Raw genomic sequence first — 17,640 nt, forward strand, 5'->3', positions numbered from 1 at the left:
GCCCTTTTATGATTTGTGGGCTTCAAATCCCAGAATTCCTCAGCCAGCTTGAGGCACACTGGCTGAGGAATTCTGGGAGTTGAAGTCCACAAGTCATAAAAGGGCCAGGTTTGAAGACCCCTGGCTTATATCCTCAGATGAGACCTTTAACACCATCAAACATGCACATCTGCCTATCCCAGGTCCTTGGGAAGGCCTCGCTAGGTGGATAAAAATACCAAATCCAGTCTAAACACCTGGTAGACTTCAGTTAAACATAAAAAAAAGCTCTCCAGATAGAGTGATCCCCCAAAAGGGCTATTCTAAGACTTTTCTGGGTGGAAAAAATAAGGAAACCGGTTCCATAAGAATTAAGCACTGTTGAAAAAGACTATAAATTGTGCAGCTCAACCTCAGCAACTTTAAAGATACGGATTTCAACTCCCAGATTACGGTTTGGGGAATTCTGGGAGCTGAAGCCCACCTATCTTAAAAGTTGCCAAGTGTGGAAAAGTGATATATAATAAGGGCATCCCAATGCTAGCGGCTTTAGCAGCTCTTTGCAGAAATCTGGAAATCCCCGTGCAATTCTTAAAAGTATTTTTTTAAAAAAAGCAACACCGTTGGAATATGCAAAGATTTTAGACCGCCCTGGTGGAGCCATAAAAATGCAAAATAAGCCATAGCGGAAAACTCCGTCCCTCGAGCTAGCAGGATCCCAAAAAAGGCAATAGCAAGGCAGATTTTTGATAATTTATTTCCTAGCCCCCCTCTGGCTCTTTAAAATAGTTCGCTCCCCCCTTATTGTCGCGGTCCACCCATCTCGGTGGGCGAGTCCAAGTGACAAAAATGGGGGTGGGTGGAGAAATCTGAAGAAGCCAGCCAAATCTAAAGAAGCTCATCCCTTCCTCGAGCCCTCCCTAATCCCGGCCGAGGCCCGTGACGTCACTTCCGTTCTTTCCACACGCCGCCGCTTCAGGGTTGGAGCTTAGAGGGACCGGAAGCTCTATGTTACCGTGGCAACAGGATACCCGGCGCCCTTTCCGTCGATTATTTCCGGGGTGGCTGGTCACCTAGGCAACGGACAGCTGGCGGCGGCTTGCTGGGAGCTGAGGCGCCATGGCGGAGGTGACGGCTCGACCGGTGAGCGGGGGTTCCCACCTGTTGCGCCTTTTCCCCCTTCTGAGAGCCGAGGGAGGGCCCCGGAGGGACGGGACCCTTCTGGCCAGGCCTTCCGTGGCCTAGTGGCGCTTCGCCCTTCCTCCCACCGTCTTCTTGGGGTGCCTCACCCACCAGGCCCGGCCCTGCTGGGGTCGGGGTGGGTCTGAGTCGGTGGGAACCCAGCCAGTTGTAGTTTACAATAGAATAACAGAGTTGGAAGGGACCTCGGAGGTCTTCTAGTCCAACCCCCTGCTTAGGCTTCTTAGCTATGGACCATGGCTTAGCCCCTTGTTCCAGGTCAGCCTATTGTGGCTTGTCCCCCAAACCCTGGCTAGGCAGATTAGGGCTCATGTGGGGTGCAGTAACCTGGGGGATTTTATGGAGTCCCTCCCCCCCCCCCCGTGAGGGTCTGCCTCCTTTCTTCTCTTTCTCCTCTTCATCCCTTTTGCAAGACCTGCAAACACCCGCTTCCTCTTTGCTCAGTCTCCCTACCCAGCCCATAACTACTTTTCAAAAGTAGTCTATTCCTCTTTATTTTATTCCACTGGTACGCTGCCCAACTCCCAATAACCCTGACCCCCCCCCCCCAACAACCTGGCTCCCTTTCTTTCAAGCCTACCCTCCCCCTCTTTTTTTTCTGCCAGTGCAGCCCTTAAAGGGGAAATATGGACAGGAGATATTGCCATGCTGAGAGCCAGTTTGGTGCAGTGGGGAAGGGGCTGGCCCAGGAACCGGGAGACTCAGTTCTGTTACATGGAATATTGATCTAACGTCAGCTGTCTTGAGTTGTACATAAAAAAAAATGGGGTGAAAATATAATGATGACCGCAGAATGTTTTGGTTGCTGGAATTGTAACTAGCTGGAAGCTCCCCACCTTGACAAATTCCCTCCCTTGGAGACCTTTCCATGTAAAAATCGATACAGCTACTCCTTGACTTCCAACCGTTCATTTAGTGACTGTTCAAAGTTAACAACAGCACTGGAAAAAGTGACTTATGACCATTTTTCACCCTTAACGACCGTTACAGCATCCCCATTGGTCACGTGACCAAAATTCAGATGCTCGGCAACCAACTCATATTTACGACAGTTTATATTGTCCCAGGATCATGTGATCACCTCTTGTGACCTTCTGACAAAGTCAGTGGGGAAGCCAGATCACGTTAACAGTCGTGTTACTAATTTAACTGCAACGGTTCACTTAAGAACCGTGACAAGAAAGGTGGTAAAATGGGGCAAAACTCACTTAACACACGTCTCGCTTAGCAACGTAAATTTTGGGCTCAGTTGTGGCCGTAAGTCGAGGATTACCTGTACAGTCAAAATAATGGAGGGAAGAAAAGCAGAGCCAAGGGTCCATGGGGGAAAAGTTGTGGTTATTGTACTTATCTTGTACATTGTTAGGTTTAGTTATGAAATGTGATAACTGTGAAAAGTCATGCCTTTGTAGCAGATACCTGAAAAAAAGCATGAACCTTAGTAGCCTCTAGAAATTTTGCAAAGCAACTTTTGTAGTGACCCACTGGCCATCTGAGTAGATTTTGGTAACTCACTGAAGGGCTATGATATTTTACATTGGAATGCTAAATAATAATAATAATAATAATAATAATAATAATAATAATAATAAGAAGAAGAAGAAGAAGAAGAAGAAGAAGAAGAAGAAGAAGAAGAAGAAGAAGAAGAAGAAGAAGAAGAAGAAGAAGAAGAAGAAGAAGAAGAAGAAGAAGAAGAAGAAGAAGAAGAAGAAGGAAGGGACCTTGGAGGTCATCTAGTCCAACCCACTGCTCAGGCAGGAAACCCTATACATTTCAGACAAATGGCTGTCCAGTCTCTTCTTAAAAGTCTCCAGTGATGGAGCACCCACAACTTCTGGAGGCAAGCAGTTCCACTGATTAATTGTTCTCACTATCAGGAAATTCCTCCTTAGTTCTAGGTTGCTTCTCTCCTTGATGAGTTTCCATCTGTTGCCTCTTGTCCTACCTTCGGGCGCTTTGGAGAAGAGCTTGACTCCCTCTTCTTTGTGGCAGCCCCTGAGATATTGGAACACTGCTATCATGTCACCCCTCACCCTTCTCTTCATTAAACTACACATACCCAATTCCAGCAACCGTTCCCTATATGTTTTAGCCTCCAGTCCCCCAATCATCTTTGTTGCTCTTCTCTGTACTCTTTCTAGAGTCTCGACATCCTTTTTACATCGTGGTGACCAAAACTGGATGCAGTATTCCAGGTGTGGCCTTACCAAGGCATTGTAAAGTGGTATTAGCACTTTACGCGATCTTGATTCTATCCCTCTGTTAATGCAGCCTAGCACTGTGTTGGCTTTTTTGGCAGCTGCAGCACACTGCTGGCTCATATTTAAGTGATTGTCCACTAGGACTCCGAGATCCCTCTCACAGTTACTACTATCGAGCAAGGTACCACCTATACTATACCTGTGCATTTGATTTTTCTTGCCTAAATGTAGAACCTACCTTATTGTTTTTCTACATCTGAGATCTTTTACTAGTTTGTGTTTGACTGAACAAGTGTTTTTTGTTTTTTTTCTTTAAAAAGCCACAGCCTAAGCTTGTAATCTAACAGGCAGTGTTTAAGAATAAAAAGGAAACAGGAGAAAATAAGCATATTATGGTCTATAAGGTGGAATATGTGTTCAAATACTGGTTTTTAAATTTCATTTAGAATTAATTCCATCTTTAGGCTTGATTTGAAATAGATCTGTGTGACCAGGTTTTTGCTGCAATGTTCTGACTTCTGGATTTTGACAGCTAATATATAGTAGTCCTTATTTTGTGGAAGAGTGTTTGTTTATTATCAAACCCACATATATAAATTAGTGCCCTAAAAACCAAGGCTTCTGTTTAGAGAAAGGCCAAGCTCTCCTCACTTTTCCTGGAAGGATCTAAGCAATACGTAATGGTCAGTGAAGTCTAGAGATTAAGAAGATGATATAAAGTGAAAAAGCCACAGAGTGGGCCATGAGAAGGAAAAGTATAGACCTCAGATACCATTTCTATATCTTACATAAATTTCCGTTTCCCCCACTATCTGATGTAATGGTTGCTGGATAATCACCCAAAAATGTTTAAAAAAAATAAATCAGTGGCTTTCCTATTGTAGTACCCAGAAGGGTGATGGTACTACATCGGGCATAATTATTTAATGTTTTTTAACTTTTGTATTTCGTATTTTGATATTTATTGCCCTGTACACCGCCCTGAATCCTTCGGGAGAAGGGCGGTATAAAAATCTAATAAATATAAATATAAATATGTATAATCTTTTTATTGTTTTTCTATGCTCAGTACTTTCCTCCCTCCCTCAGTAGTGTTTCAAAAAATATAATATCGTAGTCCATTCTACAATTTCAGAAGTTTTACATTTCATTCTGCTGTGAAATGTAAAGACAAGATCACACACAAAAAAGTCATCTGTACCTTTGAAGATTTTAAACTATGCTTTCTGTTTATGGCAACCTGGTTTAATAAGGAATTTATTAAAATATTTTTTTAGTATTTCTCTTCAAAAGACATGACTCATGGATGTGCCTTTTTTTTTTTGATGGTCACAGTTGGAGAGTGTACTTAAAATCTTGGTTCTTTATGAACACGTTCCAGGATTTTTAATAGTTCTTTTAATAAAAGCTCTAGCACAGCATGCTGTCTTTGGCAAAAGAATTACAATGTAGGAGCCAACTGATTATCTATTCTGCTTGACTATATTTGGTGCTACAATAGGAAAGTTTGACATTTTAATTGGGGTAAGATTTTTAGACTGAATTTTTCAGCAGAACACCATTCTCATTCAGCACAGTTAACTCTGCATCTCAAGGTATTATGGGAAGAGCTTCAAACTGGTTTTAAAAATCTCTCTATTTGTTCTGTACTATCTTAGAGTGCTGTTAAAGTTGGAAGTGCTTAACAGCAATGATTGTAAAACAACTTTGAAGTTTAAATGTAAAGATTCCTCTCTGAGCAGTGATGCACAAGGGCTATAAGAAATCAAAGCAACAGTTTAACTAAACAAAGCTTATTCTTGTTTCCAGAGTTCGAACCCTTTTGTGTGAATTCTAAACTATTTTGAAATGTCTGTCTGTCTGTCTATCTCAATCAATCAATCATTAAGTTAATCACCAATGAATATATCTTGTAAAACAGCATCAAACCATAGCAGCATATAAAGCCTTGCAAAACTTCACATTTTAGAATAATCTGGGAAACATCCTTTAAATTAATTTTTATTTTTTTATTTTAATTCCATTTATATCCCGCCCTTCTCCGAAGACTCAGGGCGGCTTACAAGCTTAGCAGTAGCCTTCATTCTATGTATATGCCTGCTTATTAGGGCTTTCGGGGGGGCCCCAAGCGGCATTATTACAAAGTCAGCTTATTGCCCCCAACAATGCTTACTATTGGTTATAGAATAGATTTTTATCCCATTCTTTTTATACATAATTCAAGGAAGTGAACATTCATACTATTTGGGCCCCTTTTGTCCAGCAAGAAGAATACTCTTGTGAGGTCGGCTGTGCTGACAGTGAGTGGCTGGCTCAACAGGACCCAGGTAGCTTTCATGCCTAAGGCAGGACTAGAACTCACAGTCTCCTGATGTTATGCTAGCATCTTACCCACCACACCAAACTAGGTCTCTAGAAAATCTTAAAAAGAAAGATGGAGTTGCTGTCAGCTAAAATCACCCAGGGAAAATAATGTCATAAGCAGCGAAACCCAACTGAAACAGCCCTGCTATGGGATCATCAGCAAGAAATCCACATGGAAGCGTCTAAACAGAATCTCAGGCACCCAGCAAGTTTGTGAGAGATTTGTAAAATGTAGGCCATCTCCTTTTTGCATTCATATGCAAGGATGAAGTTTTCTTTGAAAAGAATCCATCCACTCCCTCAACTGCCTACCTTTAAGACTGCCTTAAGGTGATGTCTCAAACAAAACAGGATTTTGCTGTAAGTCAGTCTTTGTAGACCACCAATACCTCTGGAGTACTTGAAGTTGCCTTTGTGGTTGACAAGGTGTATTCCATATAACTGGGTTTTTATTAGGTAAACGTATATGTCACCTAGAAACTTAGCTGATGGAGCCTGTGCTGGTTGAGAGGGGGGTAGAAAGTGGGGCTTATTTATTGGAAGTTCAGGGCGAAGGCTAAATCAGTTGGAAAGAAAAACAATACTTTCCTCCTTGCTTTGTTCTCTTGATCTAGTGACGTGGCTGCCTATGATTAATGCCACTGTTTCTTCTCCAAATGGCCATGTTTCAGCTGAATGCTGAGCCTGCAAAGGAAGACTCAGCTCACAAAGAGATTAGTGACTTTTTTATGCTTTGCTTTGAACCTAATCGGCAGTTCTGCCCCTTCTTATCCCTGGTGTATCTTCAGCCTTTGGAGGAGAACAGAAATGGTTTACAAAGCAATGTGTACTTGCTAAAAAGAAATGCGACTAAAGCACCTTACGCTGTTCTTAAGATGTGTGTATACATTCCCAGTTTCCAAAAGGGTCGCTGAATTAAGTTGTTGCAGCAAAAACAAGGAAGTTATCTGAAGGCACCTTAATGTCTAATGATTATATTGTGCAATGATATATACAAGATGTTGTTCTGAGTAGAGATGATTGATAGGAAGGGGAAGAACTGTAACCAATGAAATCAGAGCAAATGAAATGCAGGAAATATTGGCTGTGACAATTACCTTATTAATTAGGTAATTACCACTCCCTGTGTTCCCTGCATTTCATTTATCTGATCTCATTTTTATCCTCCTCGATGAGTGTTTATAGAGACCTAGAATAACACTTTGTATATTTAATTACATAGTTGGCAGTTGATTTAGCTGCTCTGCATTTATAAATTTCACAAGGAACTTGGTTGTGTGTGTATTTATGAATGTATGTTTGTTTGTGTGTGTGTGTGTGTGTATATATATATATATATATTGCTCAAAAAAATAAAGGGAACAGAAAATAAGACATCCCACTATTAAATACAGTACATTGTGTTGTTTAAGTGTTCCCTTTATTTTTTTGAGCAGTGTGTGTGTGTGTGTGTATATACACACACACACATTCCTTGTGTGTCCAATCACACTTGGCCAATAAAGAATCCTATTCTATTCTATTCTATTCTATTCTATTCTATTCTATTCTATTCTATTCTATTCTATTCTATTCTATTCTATTCTATTCTATTCTATTCTATTCTATTCCTATCATTATTCTAGTCTAGTCCAGTGCAGTCCAGTCCCGTCCATATATGCATACACACAAACACACACACACACACACAGAGAGACTAAAGCAGGAATGACTTCTCCACAATTTAAAAAAAAAATTCTGGGTTTTTTTTCCATGCCACTGTTGTTGGTAACCACCAGGCAAGTGAGAACTGTATTTCACATTTAAAAACTCTGCACCTCATAATGTTCAGATTTCATAATAACAGAGGGAAGATAGCAAGCAGAAGGGAAGGGAATTAAACTATTATATTGCTAATGATAGCTAATCTGCTAATACCCAGCTGATTATCAGCAATTTTTTTTGTTAATAAAATACCTTCCCTCTAAGAGTATAGTTGTCTTTGGAAGGGGAGTTATTTTGAAAAAAAGGAAACATAAAGTGGTGAGATGGCAAAGTTGGATACAATTTGTAGCATAATTCAGTTACTGTAGTAGTTCAAAGAGTTTCCATCTCCCAGAAACAAAATTCAAATCTGGAAGATTTAGAATAGACAAGGTAAAAAATATTTGTGTTTTGAATTCGCAAGAGCAAAAGAGCAGGGGCTTTTAGATAAATAACTTTTAAAAAGTACTAGAATTTAAGTATAACAGCTAAATCGGACCTTCGTGTCCAGAGGCAGTAGTACAATACATTTGAATTCTCAGTTGTAACAAAAAATAATCATGAGAATGGGCTGTTGGCTTTTCTCCTCTTTAAGCCCGGAGTGTGAATAAGGTGATTTCTTTTTAAGTTTCTAATTCTGACATTTTCCACTTTTTTATATAATTTCAGACCGCATCAGCAGCCACAGAACTTCCCAGAGCCAGACCAGGAAGAGGTTTGTTCTGATTTATATCTCTCTAGTTGTTTTAGCCATTTGAACTACTGTCTCCAAAGTATTCACTTGTCAGCATGTGAAGAAAAAACACTTCCCTTTAATTTAATTTAATCTTGCCCCAACTTTTAAGACTGTACTAGAAAGACCTCCGAGGTCCCTTCCAGCCCTATGACTCTTATCATTCTGCCCCACCCTTGACTCTATGACTCTGTCATTCTGCCCGGCTAATGGGCAGTTCTGTTGAGTGCTTAACTCAAGCTTGATTCTGCCATGATAATGGGGTGAGGCAAAATATTGTCACTTCTTCTCCCTTATTAGGTTGAGTCTTGCTTTAGGCCGGCCCACTCCCTTTTGGGAAGAGGACAACAGATAGATTTCCTGCATGGCTGCTTGGACCAGTTTACACGGCCTGTTGTCAGTAAAGTCATTCAGATTTGCCAGTCTCTTAACTCTTTACAAAAGGGACGCGGTGGCTCAGTGGGTTAGGACGCTGAGCTTGTCGATCAGAAGGTTGGCAGTTTGGCGGGTCGAATCCCGAGTGCCGCGTAACAGAGTGAGCGCCTGTTACTCGTCCCAGCTTCTGCCAACCTAGCAGTTCGAAAGCACGTAAAAATGCAAGTAGAAAAATAGGGACCACTCCGGTGGGAAGGTAACAGCGTTCCGTGCGCCTTTGGCGTCTAGTCATGCCAGCCACATGACCACGGAAGACGTCCTCGGACAAGCGCTGGCTCTTCGGCTTTGAAACGGAGATGAGCACCGGCCCCTAGAGTCGGAAACGACTAGCACGCATGTGCGGGGGAAACTTTACCTTTTACTCTTTACGGGCCAAGTCTGATGCGATCCCAGGATTTGGTTCTCTTCTTTTTGCTCTTTAACATTTAAAAGACGCCACTAGGAAAGGTAATCTGTACTTAATTTGGAATAAAATAGGTGGGAACTTCCACATAGCACCTTCCCCCCTCTCCCCCCCCCATATATATATATCCTCTAATAATGACAGAGATGTATAACTTTGGTTTCATGTATCCTATTCAGAATATTTCTTATATAAATGAGTGAGGTGGAGCTGGGCGGCGGGGGGGGGGTGTCGGTCATTTAATCTCAGAATACCCAGCCGTATGATTCTGAACTATTTAACCGTTGGTTTTGTGGGTGCTTTGATTAATCTAAATATGTGGTATTTTGGTTGTCATTATTGCTGGTACGGTTTTATAGCCATATATACACTGAAGTCCTTAACTGGAAAGGTCTTGCATTACTCACAGTGCTGATGTTACCTAATTGCCCTTCCAGTATATTCAAGATTATTTTTTTTTTCAAAAATGAAGAATTCACTAAGTCTCCTAATTAGATGCGTGTCGAAGCAAAAACATTGAGCGATATAATGCAATAGTGCCTGTTTTACCTACCCCTTCATAATGTATCACAATCAGAAGAGCTGGCAGGGGCAGTTTTAGCTCAGGAACTGGCCTTGTGCACTGTTCCCAAACAGGCAAAGAAGAACAGAGGAAAGCTGTCTTTCTGGAATTTATGAGTAATGCAAAGGCGGTTGAGTATTAAGAATAAACTTCCTCCCTTTAAAATAATTTAAATCAGATGTAGTGGGGGGAATAAAAAGGATCCGGCTTTTATAATGTTTTGCAGCTTAGCAGCAGCAAGAGCAAATAACTCTGGCTGAAATAGTCTATTGGAAAGTGTACTTGTTGGAAGTAAACTTGGGAAATTTACTAAACCACTCTGCCTGCTGGGCATTTGTGGCCTAGAATTTAACTCGAACCGACTTCTGTAAAGCTTCGGATCCCTTGGAGTCCATTTTTCCTTGCTTCAAGCCAGTGATGGCGAACCTTCTAGAGACTGAGGGCCCAAACTGCAACCCAAAACCCACTTACATATCTTTGGGTGCCGGGTGGGCATGGCCCATTGGGTGGGCGTGGCTGCGGTGGTAATGGCAGACTGGGCGGGACTAAAAAGTTCAATCAATCAATTCCAACTTTGCGAGATCTTTTTTTCTCCCCCGAGAGAAAAAAAGAGAGAACCCCCCCCTTTTTTTTTTGCACACGGCAGCGGAGGCCTAAAGGGAAAAGGTTTTATAAAACCCAGCTGAAGGCTTAGGACTGGGGCGACGGCACACGTGCCATAGGTTCACCACCACAGCTTTAAGCCATCCTGTACTTCGACGGGTGTCGGGTATCGCTCACTTAAGAACTCCAGAAGCTGTGAATGTTCCAATCACTGGACGTTTTTAAGAAGAGACTGGACAGCCATTTGTCTGAAATAGTATAGGGTTTCCTGCCTGAGCAGGTGGGTGGACTAGATGACCTCCCAGGTCCCTTCCAACTTTGTTGTTGTTGTTGTTATTAGCTGTCTTGTCTTAGCAAGGGAAATTCTGGTCCCAACTGTAGTTCTAAGTTGAGGACTGTCTGTAATGGCATCATTGCTACTACATGAGTGTAGTAAATCTGTTGAGAAAAGTAAAGTACAGCATCTGCAACTTGCCACGCACCCCAGTTTTTGCCATCTTGACTCAGTTGCCTCTTCCCTGGCCTGCCTCTGCTAAAAATGGCACTGCCGTTCTTATTTGCGGTGGAGAGAAAAGATGAATGTAAGAGAGCAGTAGGAGAACACGGGAGAGTACCATTAGACGGTGACATTATCCATTCAGACTGCCATAAAAGTCTGTGAACAGCTTCAGAGGCAAGGAAAGAATCAGCTGGAAGGATCCTGGTTTTTAGACAGATTCATCACAGGCTTTTTAACTGTACAGAAGCAGAAGACTAAATGGAATGGCTGGTTTGAATTTTTCTCTTGTTGAAAGAAATGCGGAACAGCGGAGCAGAGTAAATCTTTTCGGATAGAATAAGGTTTGGGGTAGATTGAATTTCCTGCTGGGCAAAGGCAGAGCTGATAGATGATTATTTATGAGAATGCCTTTTTCTTTGGCTGTGCTTTTTTTGTCACACATTTCCAGAGCTGCATTTCGTAGCATTCTCCACATCCAACATGTAGCACCCCAGGAGTTTCGAAGCATGCCAGCTCCGACTTCAAAAGGGCCAACGGTGATCGGGGATTTTAACTGCTACTGCTTTTGTCTGCGAGATTGCAGCATAACAAAAAGTTTCTGTTTTAAGACCCTCCAGGACTTTTTAAGCACCGAGGGATAGAGCTCGCCTGTTTTATAACTCTACTTCAGTGGAAAGATTAAGACAGTGGCAGAATTTATGGAAAACAAATACTGTATGCTTCATGGACTGGATTGTATACTGGGAGGCTTATGTTGCCACACAAGTCTTACGAAAGCTGATTTAACTTGGGGAGACTTTGTAAGAAGAACCGTTCAAGTTTTAAATTTGTTTTAATATTACTGGAATACTCAGACCTAAAGAAGAAGAAAATCAATGTATATAATCTTACGTGAAAATCCTGTTCTCTTCCCCCCCTCCCCACATTCTCTTTTGAAACTGTTTAAATGATTCGTATGCTCTGTGTTCTGCCAGAGTAAAATGGCTTTATCATTGTTTTTATTGGCTTTGGTTTAATGAGTTGTGTAAACTGACCCACCCCCCCCGCCCCGTCAGGGTAGGCAACCTTGGTTCTTTTATGACTCATGGACTTCAACTCCCAGGAATTCTGGGAGTTGAAGTCCACGAGTCATAAAAGAGCCAAGGTTGCCTGCGAGTCTAGCAAATGGGGTAGCACTTAACTGTAAGACCGCTGTACAGTTCGGTTTCAGCCATGATTGAACCCCGCACAGCCGTGTTTCTCAATCATTTTGATACCTGCAAATGCCGCTGTTGGTGTAGCTACAGCTAGCTCTCAGCTTACGGCACAGCTGGGACCAGGATTCTCACTGCTAAGCAAGGCGGTTGTTCCGTGAAGGGCATCTGATCTTACGACCTGTTTTTGCCCCAGCTGCTAAGCAAATGACTGTGGTTGTTAATTGAACCATGCGGTCGTTAAGTGAACCCAGCTTCCCCCAAACTGGCCAGGAAGGGCACCCGATCCCGGGACACTGCAGCTGGCGTCAGTTCACGATGGTTGCCAGGCGCCCAAATTTCAATCAAATGATCACGGGGATGCTGTGAGGGTTGTAAGTCTGAGGACCGCTCATACATAACCTTTTTCCCGTGCTGTTGTAAATTCCAACCATTGCTAAACAAATGGGTGTAAGTTTGGGGTGACAAATATCAGGCGACAATATTATTATTAGAAATAATAATAGCAGAAGTCTCCACATTGTCTTTCCAGACCTCTGGAAAGGAAAAAAAGAGCCCTTGCCATACTGCTTGTATTCCACTAGGGGGTGATGCAGAGTCAAACAATGTCTTCCTTTTCTTTGTTTGCTTAAATGGTCTTTTTTTTTCTTTCTTTCCCCATTTCAATCACACTTTTGCCTTTCTGGTGTACGGGGGACTGTTAATACAGGATAGCGAGATAAATTACAGCTTTGTTGCAAGCCTCGGAATTGTTTATGACGGGTTTTATTAAACCCAGTTGACTGTAAATAACTGTAAGCCATACAGGTTTATTGTTTGATTTAGAGTTGATTCCAGTGGCAGTTTGGAGAAAAAAAAAGCGAACAAAGAGAACATTAAGCACTGAGACAATAGCAGTGGTTTGGGAATACCGAGATTTCAAAGCTACCTGCTCCGCGTGCGAGAATGGGAAGAAATAGGCCTCTAACCTTCAGATACCGTATCTGGATTATGTACAGCGTGATGCCATTAAGACCCCTCTGGTTAGAGAGTTGATTTTTGTGTCTCTGATCAGCCTCGCCCTTCTAAATCAGCCTTACCAACTGGAACGTGGAGGAAATGTTGGACCGCAACGCCAATCCCTGATCTTTGCCAGCATTCTCTTTGGCTGGCAAACTTTTAAAGCAGTCAGATATAATACTGGGTAGCTTTAGTGATTTCTCCATGTTCTCTTGTTTTAAAAGAATTATAATTTTAACAGAAAAACAGAGATGGGAGGGACCTTGGAGGTCTTCCATTCCCTGCTCATGCAGGAAACCCTATACCAGCGATGGCGAACCTTTTAGAGACCGAGTGCCCAAACTGCAACCCAAAACCCACTTATATATCATCGGGTGCCGGGTGGGTGTGGCCTATTGGGTGGGTGTGGCCCATTGGGTGGGCGTGGCTGTGGTGGTAACTGCAGACTGGGTGGGACTAAAAAGTTTCACTAGTCAATTCCAACTTTTTTTTCCCCCCTAGGAAGTTGAAATTGATTGATTGATTGAACCTTTTTTTTTGCACACGGCGGTGGAGGCGAAAAGGTTTTATAAAACCCAGCTGAAGTCCTAGGACTGGGGTGATGGCGCACGTGCCCACAGAGAGGGCTGTGCGTGCCACTTGTGGCACCCGTGCCATAGGTTCGCCATACCATTCCAGGCAAATGTTTGTCCAATCTCTTCTTAAGAACTTCCAGTGGTGGACCATCCACAGATTCTGGAGGCAAGTCGTTCCACTGATTGTTCTCACTGTCAGGAAATTCCTCCTTAGTCCTAGGTTGCTTCTCTCCTTGATTAGTTTCCATCCGTTGCTTCTTGTCCTGCCTTCAGGTGCTTTGGAGAATAGGTTGACACCCCCCTTTCTTTGCGGCAGTCCCTCAGATATTGGAACACCACTATCTAGTCCAGGGGTAGGCAACCTCGGCTCTTTTATGACTCGTGGACTTCAACTCCCAGAATTCCTGAGTCAGCATAGCTGACTCAGGAATTCTGGGAGTTGAAGTCCACGAGTCATAAAAGAGCCGAGGTTGCCTACCCCTGATCTAGTCCTTCTTTTCATTAAACTAGACATACCAATTCCTGCAACCGTTCCATCTTTTATCCTCCAGTCCCCTAGTATTTATTGCTCTGCTCTGCACTCTTTCTAGAGTCTCAACATTTTATATCGTGGCAACCAGAACTGAATGCAATATTCCAGTAATTTTAAAATAATGGTCTGCAAAGAAAATGGAAAAAAACAGATATGCATGTTCTAATTCTCTCTTGTTCCTTGCTGAGGGCCATCAAAGGCACCTGGCTGTCAGTGTAAGACCAATTCACATGAATGTCAGGTTGTTGAAGGTGTGCCAGGACCCTTCCCTTGCACCTCTGTTGCTGTCATCTCTCTCCTTGTTCCTGCAGTTTTCTTGGCTTCTTTGAAAGGGGAGGCATGAGTCCCCCCCCCAACCTAGAAAATTCAAATGCAGGCACAAAATGGAAACACTCTTTTTTTTATTTCCTCACATTTTTAGCGCAACAAAGCAAAGCTAAAAGTAGAGAAACAGCAACAGTTGGCTTTGTCTGAAAGCAGGAAAGCAAACATTCCATATTTGGAGCTGCTGAGGCTGCGGTTGCCAAGATTTTGTGCTTTAAAGAGATTTATTGATTCATTTGTTGGACCGTCTGCAGGATAGAAATGGGGCTGAGGAAGAAGGATGCAGCGAAGGATATTTTTACAAATGTGTTTCACAGGAAGAGTTTGATGGTGTTAAGGCCTTGCAAATTCAGCTGAAGCAGAGGTAGAACAGTTGGAGGAATATTGCAAGATCACCTGCTCTGAGAGGTACTGACCGTTCAGGCATATTTGCCTAGAAAATCCTAATAATTATAATTATTGAGATAGAAGCAGTAAGCCTGTCTGCAGGCAGAATGGGACAACTCACCGCAGTCAACTTGCCGTGAGACCATTCAACAATTCAATTATTTAAAGTACATTTTTTAAAAAGTAATTTTTGTCGTTCACATTTCATTGGTATCCTTTCTTTAATGATTCTATTTCACCATTTTTTTCAATGTTCGTGTGACTCTTGTCCCATGGTGAGTTAGCTATGGCGAGTTGACTGTGGCGAGTTGGCCACAGCAAGACCCTCCTGTAGGCCATGCAATTTAAGAACTTCAAACTGCATTAACAGAGGGATAGAATCAAGATCACGTGAAGTGTCAATACCACTTTACAATGCCTCGGTAAGGCCACACTTGGAATACTGCATCCAGTTTTGGTCACCACGATGTAAAAAAGATGTTGGGAGTCTAGAAAGAGCGCAGAGAAGAGCAACAAAGATGATCAGGAGACTGGCGGCTAAACCATATAAGGAACGGTTGCTGGAATTGGGCATTTCTAGTCTAATGAAAAGAGACGCGGTGGCTCAGTGGGTTAGGACGCTGAGCTTGTCAATAAGAAGGTCGGCAGTTTGGCGGGTCGAATCCCGAGTGCCGCGTAACAGAGTGAGCACTTGTTACTCGTCCCAGCTTCTGCCAACCTGGCAGTTCGAAAGCACGTAAAAATGCAAGTAGAAAAATAGGGACCACTACGGTGGGAAGGTAACAGCGTTCCGTGCGCCTTTGGCGTCTAGTCATGCCGGCCACATGACCACGGAGACGTCCTCGGACAAGCGCTAGCTCTTCGGCTTTGAAACAGAGATGAGCACCGGCCCCTAGAGTCGGAAACGACTAGCACGCATGTGCGGGGGAACCTTTACCTTTACCTTTAGTCTAATGAAGAGAAGCAGCAGGGGGGGGGGACATGATAGCAGTCTTCCAGTATCTCAGGGGCTGCCACAAAGAAGAGGGAATCAAGCTATTCTCCAAAGCTCCTGAAGGCAGGACAAGAAACAACGGATGGAAGCTAGTCGAGGAGAGAAGCAACCTAGAATTCAGGTGAAACTTCCTGACAGAACAATTAACCAGTGGAACAACCTGCCTCCAGAAGTGGAGTTCAGTGACAGGACATTGGCTTCCCCTGCAGAAGATCCTAAATTGCATGCTGGGTTTTGAGATCGAAATACGCTGAGTAGTAGATGAGAACCGAAAGAAATTACAGCGCGACAAACTTGCATCTCAGTTTTTCTTGACCAGCGGGCCTATAAATAAAGGGAAGCACCTTATATTGGTGCTTGGGGAAATTATGCTGACTACCAGCTCTTAGACCGTCCGCTGATGCTCCCCACCTTGCAGCGAGACTGCGAAAAGCACTAAATTTGTCCACTGGTTGGCAGGGAAGCTCCTGTGCAGCTGAAGGTGACTGCAGTGATTCCAGAGAGAGAGAGAGAGAGAGAGAGATACATATAGATATGTGTGTGTGTGTGTGTGTGTGTGTGTGTATAGAGAGAGAGATACATGTAGGTGTGTGTGTGTGTGTGTGTGTGTGTGTGTGTGTAGAGAGAGAGGGGGGGGGGAGGGAGAGAGAGTCCTCATCCTTCCTGCCACCTTGCAAATAAATTGGTCGAATTGAGTATGCGAGTCCAACATATTGAAAATGCTCCAGAGGTCTACTTGCAGTGATTAGCATTCACCGTAGCGCTCAAGCAACCCATTTCAGATGGTTTATTCTCCCCACCTACCCTGATTTTTTTTTTAAATTTTTTGAAACAAGCCAGTTGCCTTTGCTCAAGGAAAGGTGAATGGGAGACATAGTCTGAAGCCCCGTTTGAGTCGGTGCCATCTGGAAGGAGATCTTTCGTGACGCGAATTGAGAACTACAGGTAGCCCTCCACTCACAACCACAGTTGAGCCCCCCCCTCCCCAAAGCGAGACCTTTGTTAAGTGAGTTTGCCCCATTTTACAACCTTTCTCGCCGCGGTCGTTAAAACTGAATCACTGCCGTTGACAGGTTAGTGACCTGGTTTGTGAAGTGATTCTGGCTTCCCCATGGGCCTTTGCATGTCAGAAGATCGCCCAAGGGCCGGGGGAGGGACCCATGACCCCCAGGGACACTGCAGCCGTCCTAAACGTGAACCAGTTGCCAAGCCGTCTGAATTTTGATCACCTGATCCTGGGGGGATGCTGCGAAGGTCCCAAGTTCGAAAAACGGTCACATTTCCCAGTGCCGTTGTCACTTTGAGCAGTCCTTAAATGAGCTGTTGCAAGTCGAGGACAACCTGTCCTCAACTCAGAACACAGAATGGCAGAGTTGGAAGGGACCTTGGAGGTCTTCTAGTCCAACCCCCTGCTCAAGCAGGAGACCCCTATCCCATTCCTGGCCCATGACTGTCCGGTCTCTTCTTAATAACCTCCAGTATTGGAGCTTCCCACAATTGTTCTCAGTGGCAGGAAATTTCTCCTTAGTTCTAGTTTTTAATCTCTCCTGGATGAGCTTACTTCTCTTCCTGCCCTCAGGTGATTTGGAGAATAGCTCGGACCCCCCCACACACACACACACCTCTTCTCTGCAAAGCTTTTTTGCATTGTGAACTGCCTGCCCCGCCTAGACAACGATCCTGTTCCTCACCCTCACCTCTGCATTTGCTGTCTCAGCAGCTTCCCCCCACCACCCCATTTTGTTTTCTGCTGAGCTCCTTTATCATCATATCCACTTGCAAACTTTTTCCCCCCTCCCTCTTAGTTGCTATGGTTACCTTGGCTTTCCCCCATCTCAGCTGCAGGGATGAGTTTGGCGCACGTCAAGCCCTGTTGGTGGGATGTGAATGGCGGCGGCGTCTCCTTAAAAACTT

At 43.5% G+C, this 17,640-nt stretch overlaps 1 protein-coding gene across 6 annotated transcripts in view; it reads left to right on the forward strand.

The window, feature by feature from the left end:
* The first annotated feature begins 1,035 nt into the window (after positions 1–1,035).
* BBS4 (Bardet-Biedl syndrome 4) overlaps positions 1,036–17,640 on the forward strand; it is a 44,803-nt gene continuing 28,198 nt past the window's right edge. For all 6 annotated transcript variants that reach the window (XR_014027642.1, XR_014027643.1, XR_014027644.1 and 3 more), the window contains exons 1-2: positions 1,036–1,122; positions 8,157–8,202. Coding sequence is in view for 2 of the 6 variants with exons in the window: in XM_081337060.1 (XP_081193186.1) it covers positions 1,099–1,122; positions 8,157–8,202 (70 nt within the window). In the remaining 4 variants the exon portion in view is untranslated. The remainder of the gene's footprint in view (positions 1,123–8,156; positions 8,203–17,640) is intronic.

The sequence above is a fragment of the Vipera berus genome (assembly GCF_964194415.1).
Source record: "Vipera berus genome assembly, chromosome: 12".
Classification (NCBI taxonomy): domain Eukaryota; kingdom Metazoa; phylum Chordata; class Lepidosauria; order Squamata; family Viperidae; genus Vipera; species Vipera berus.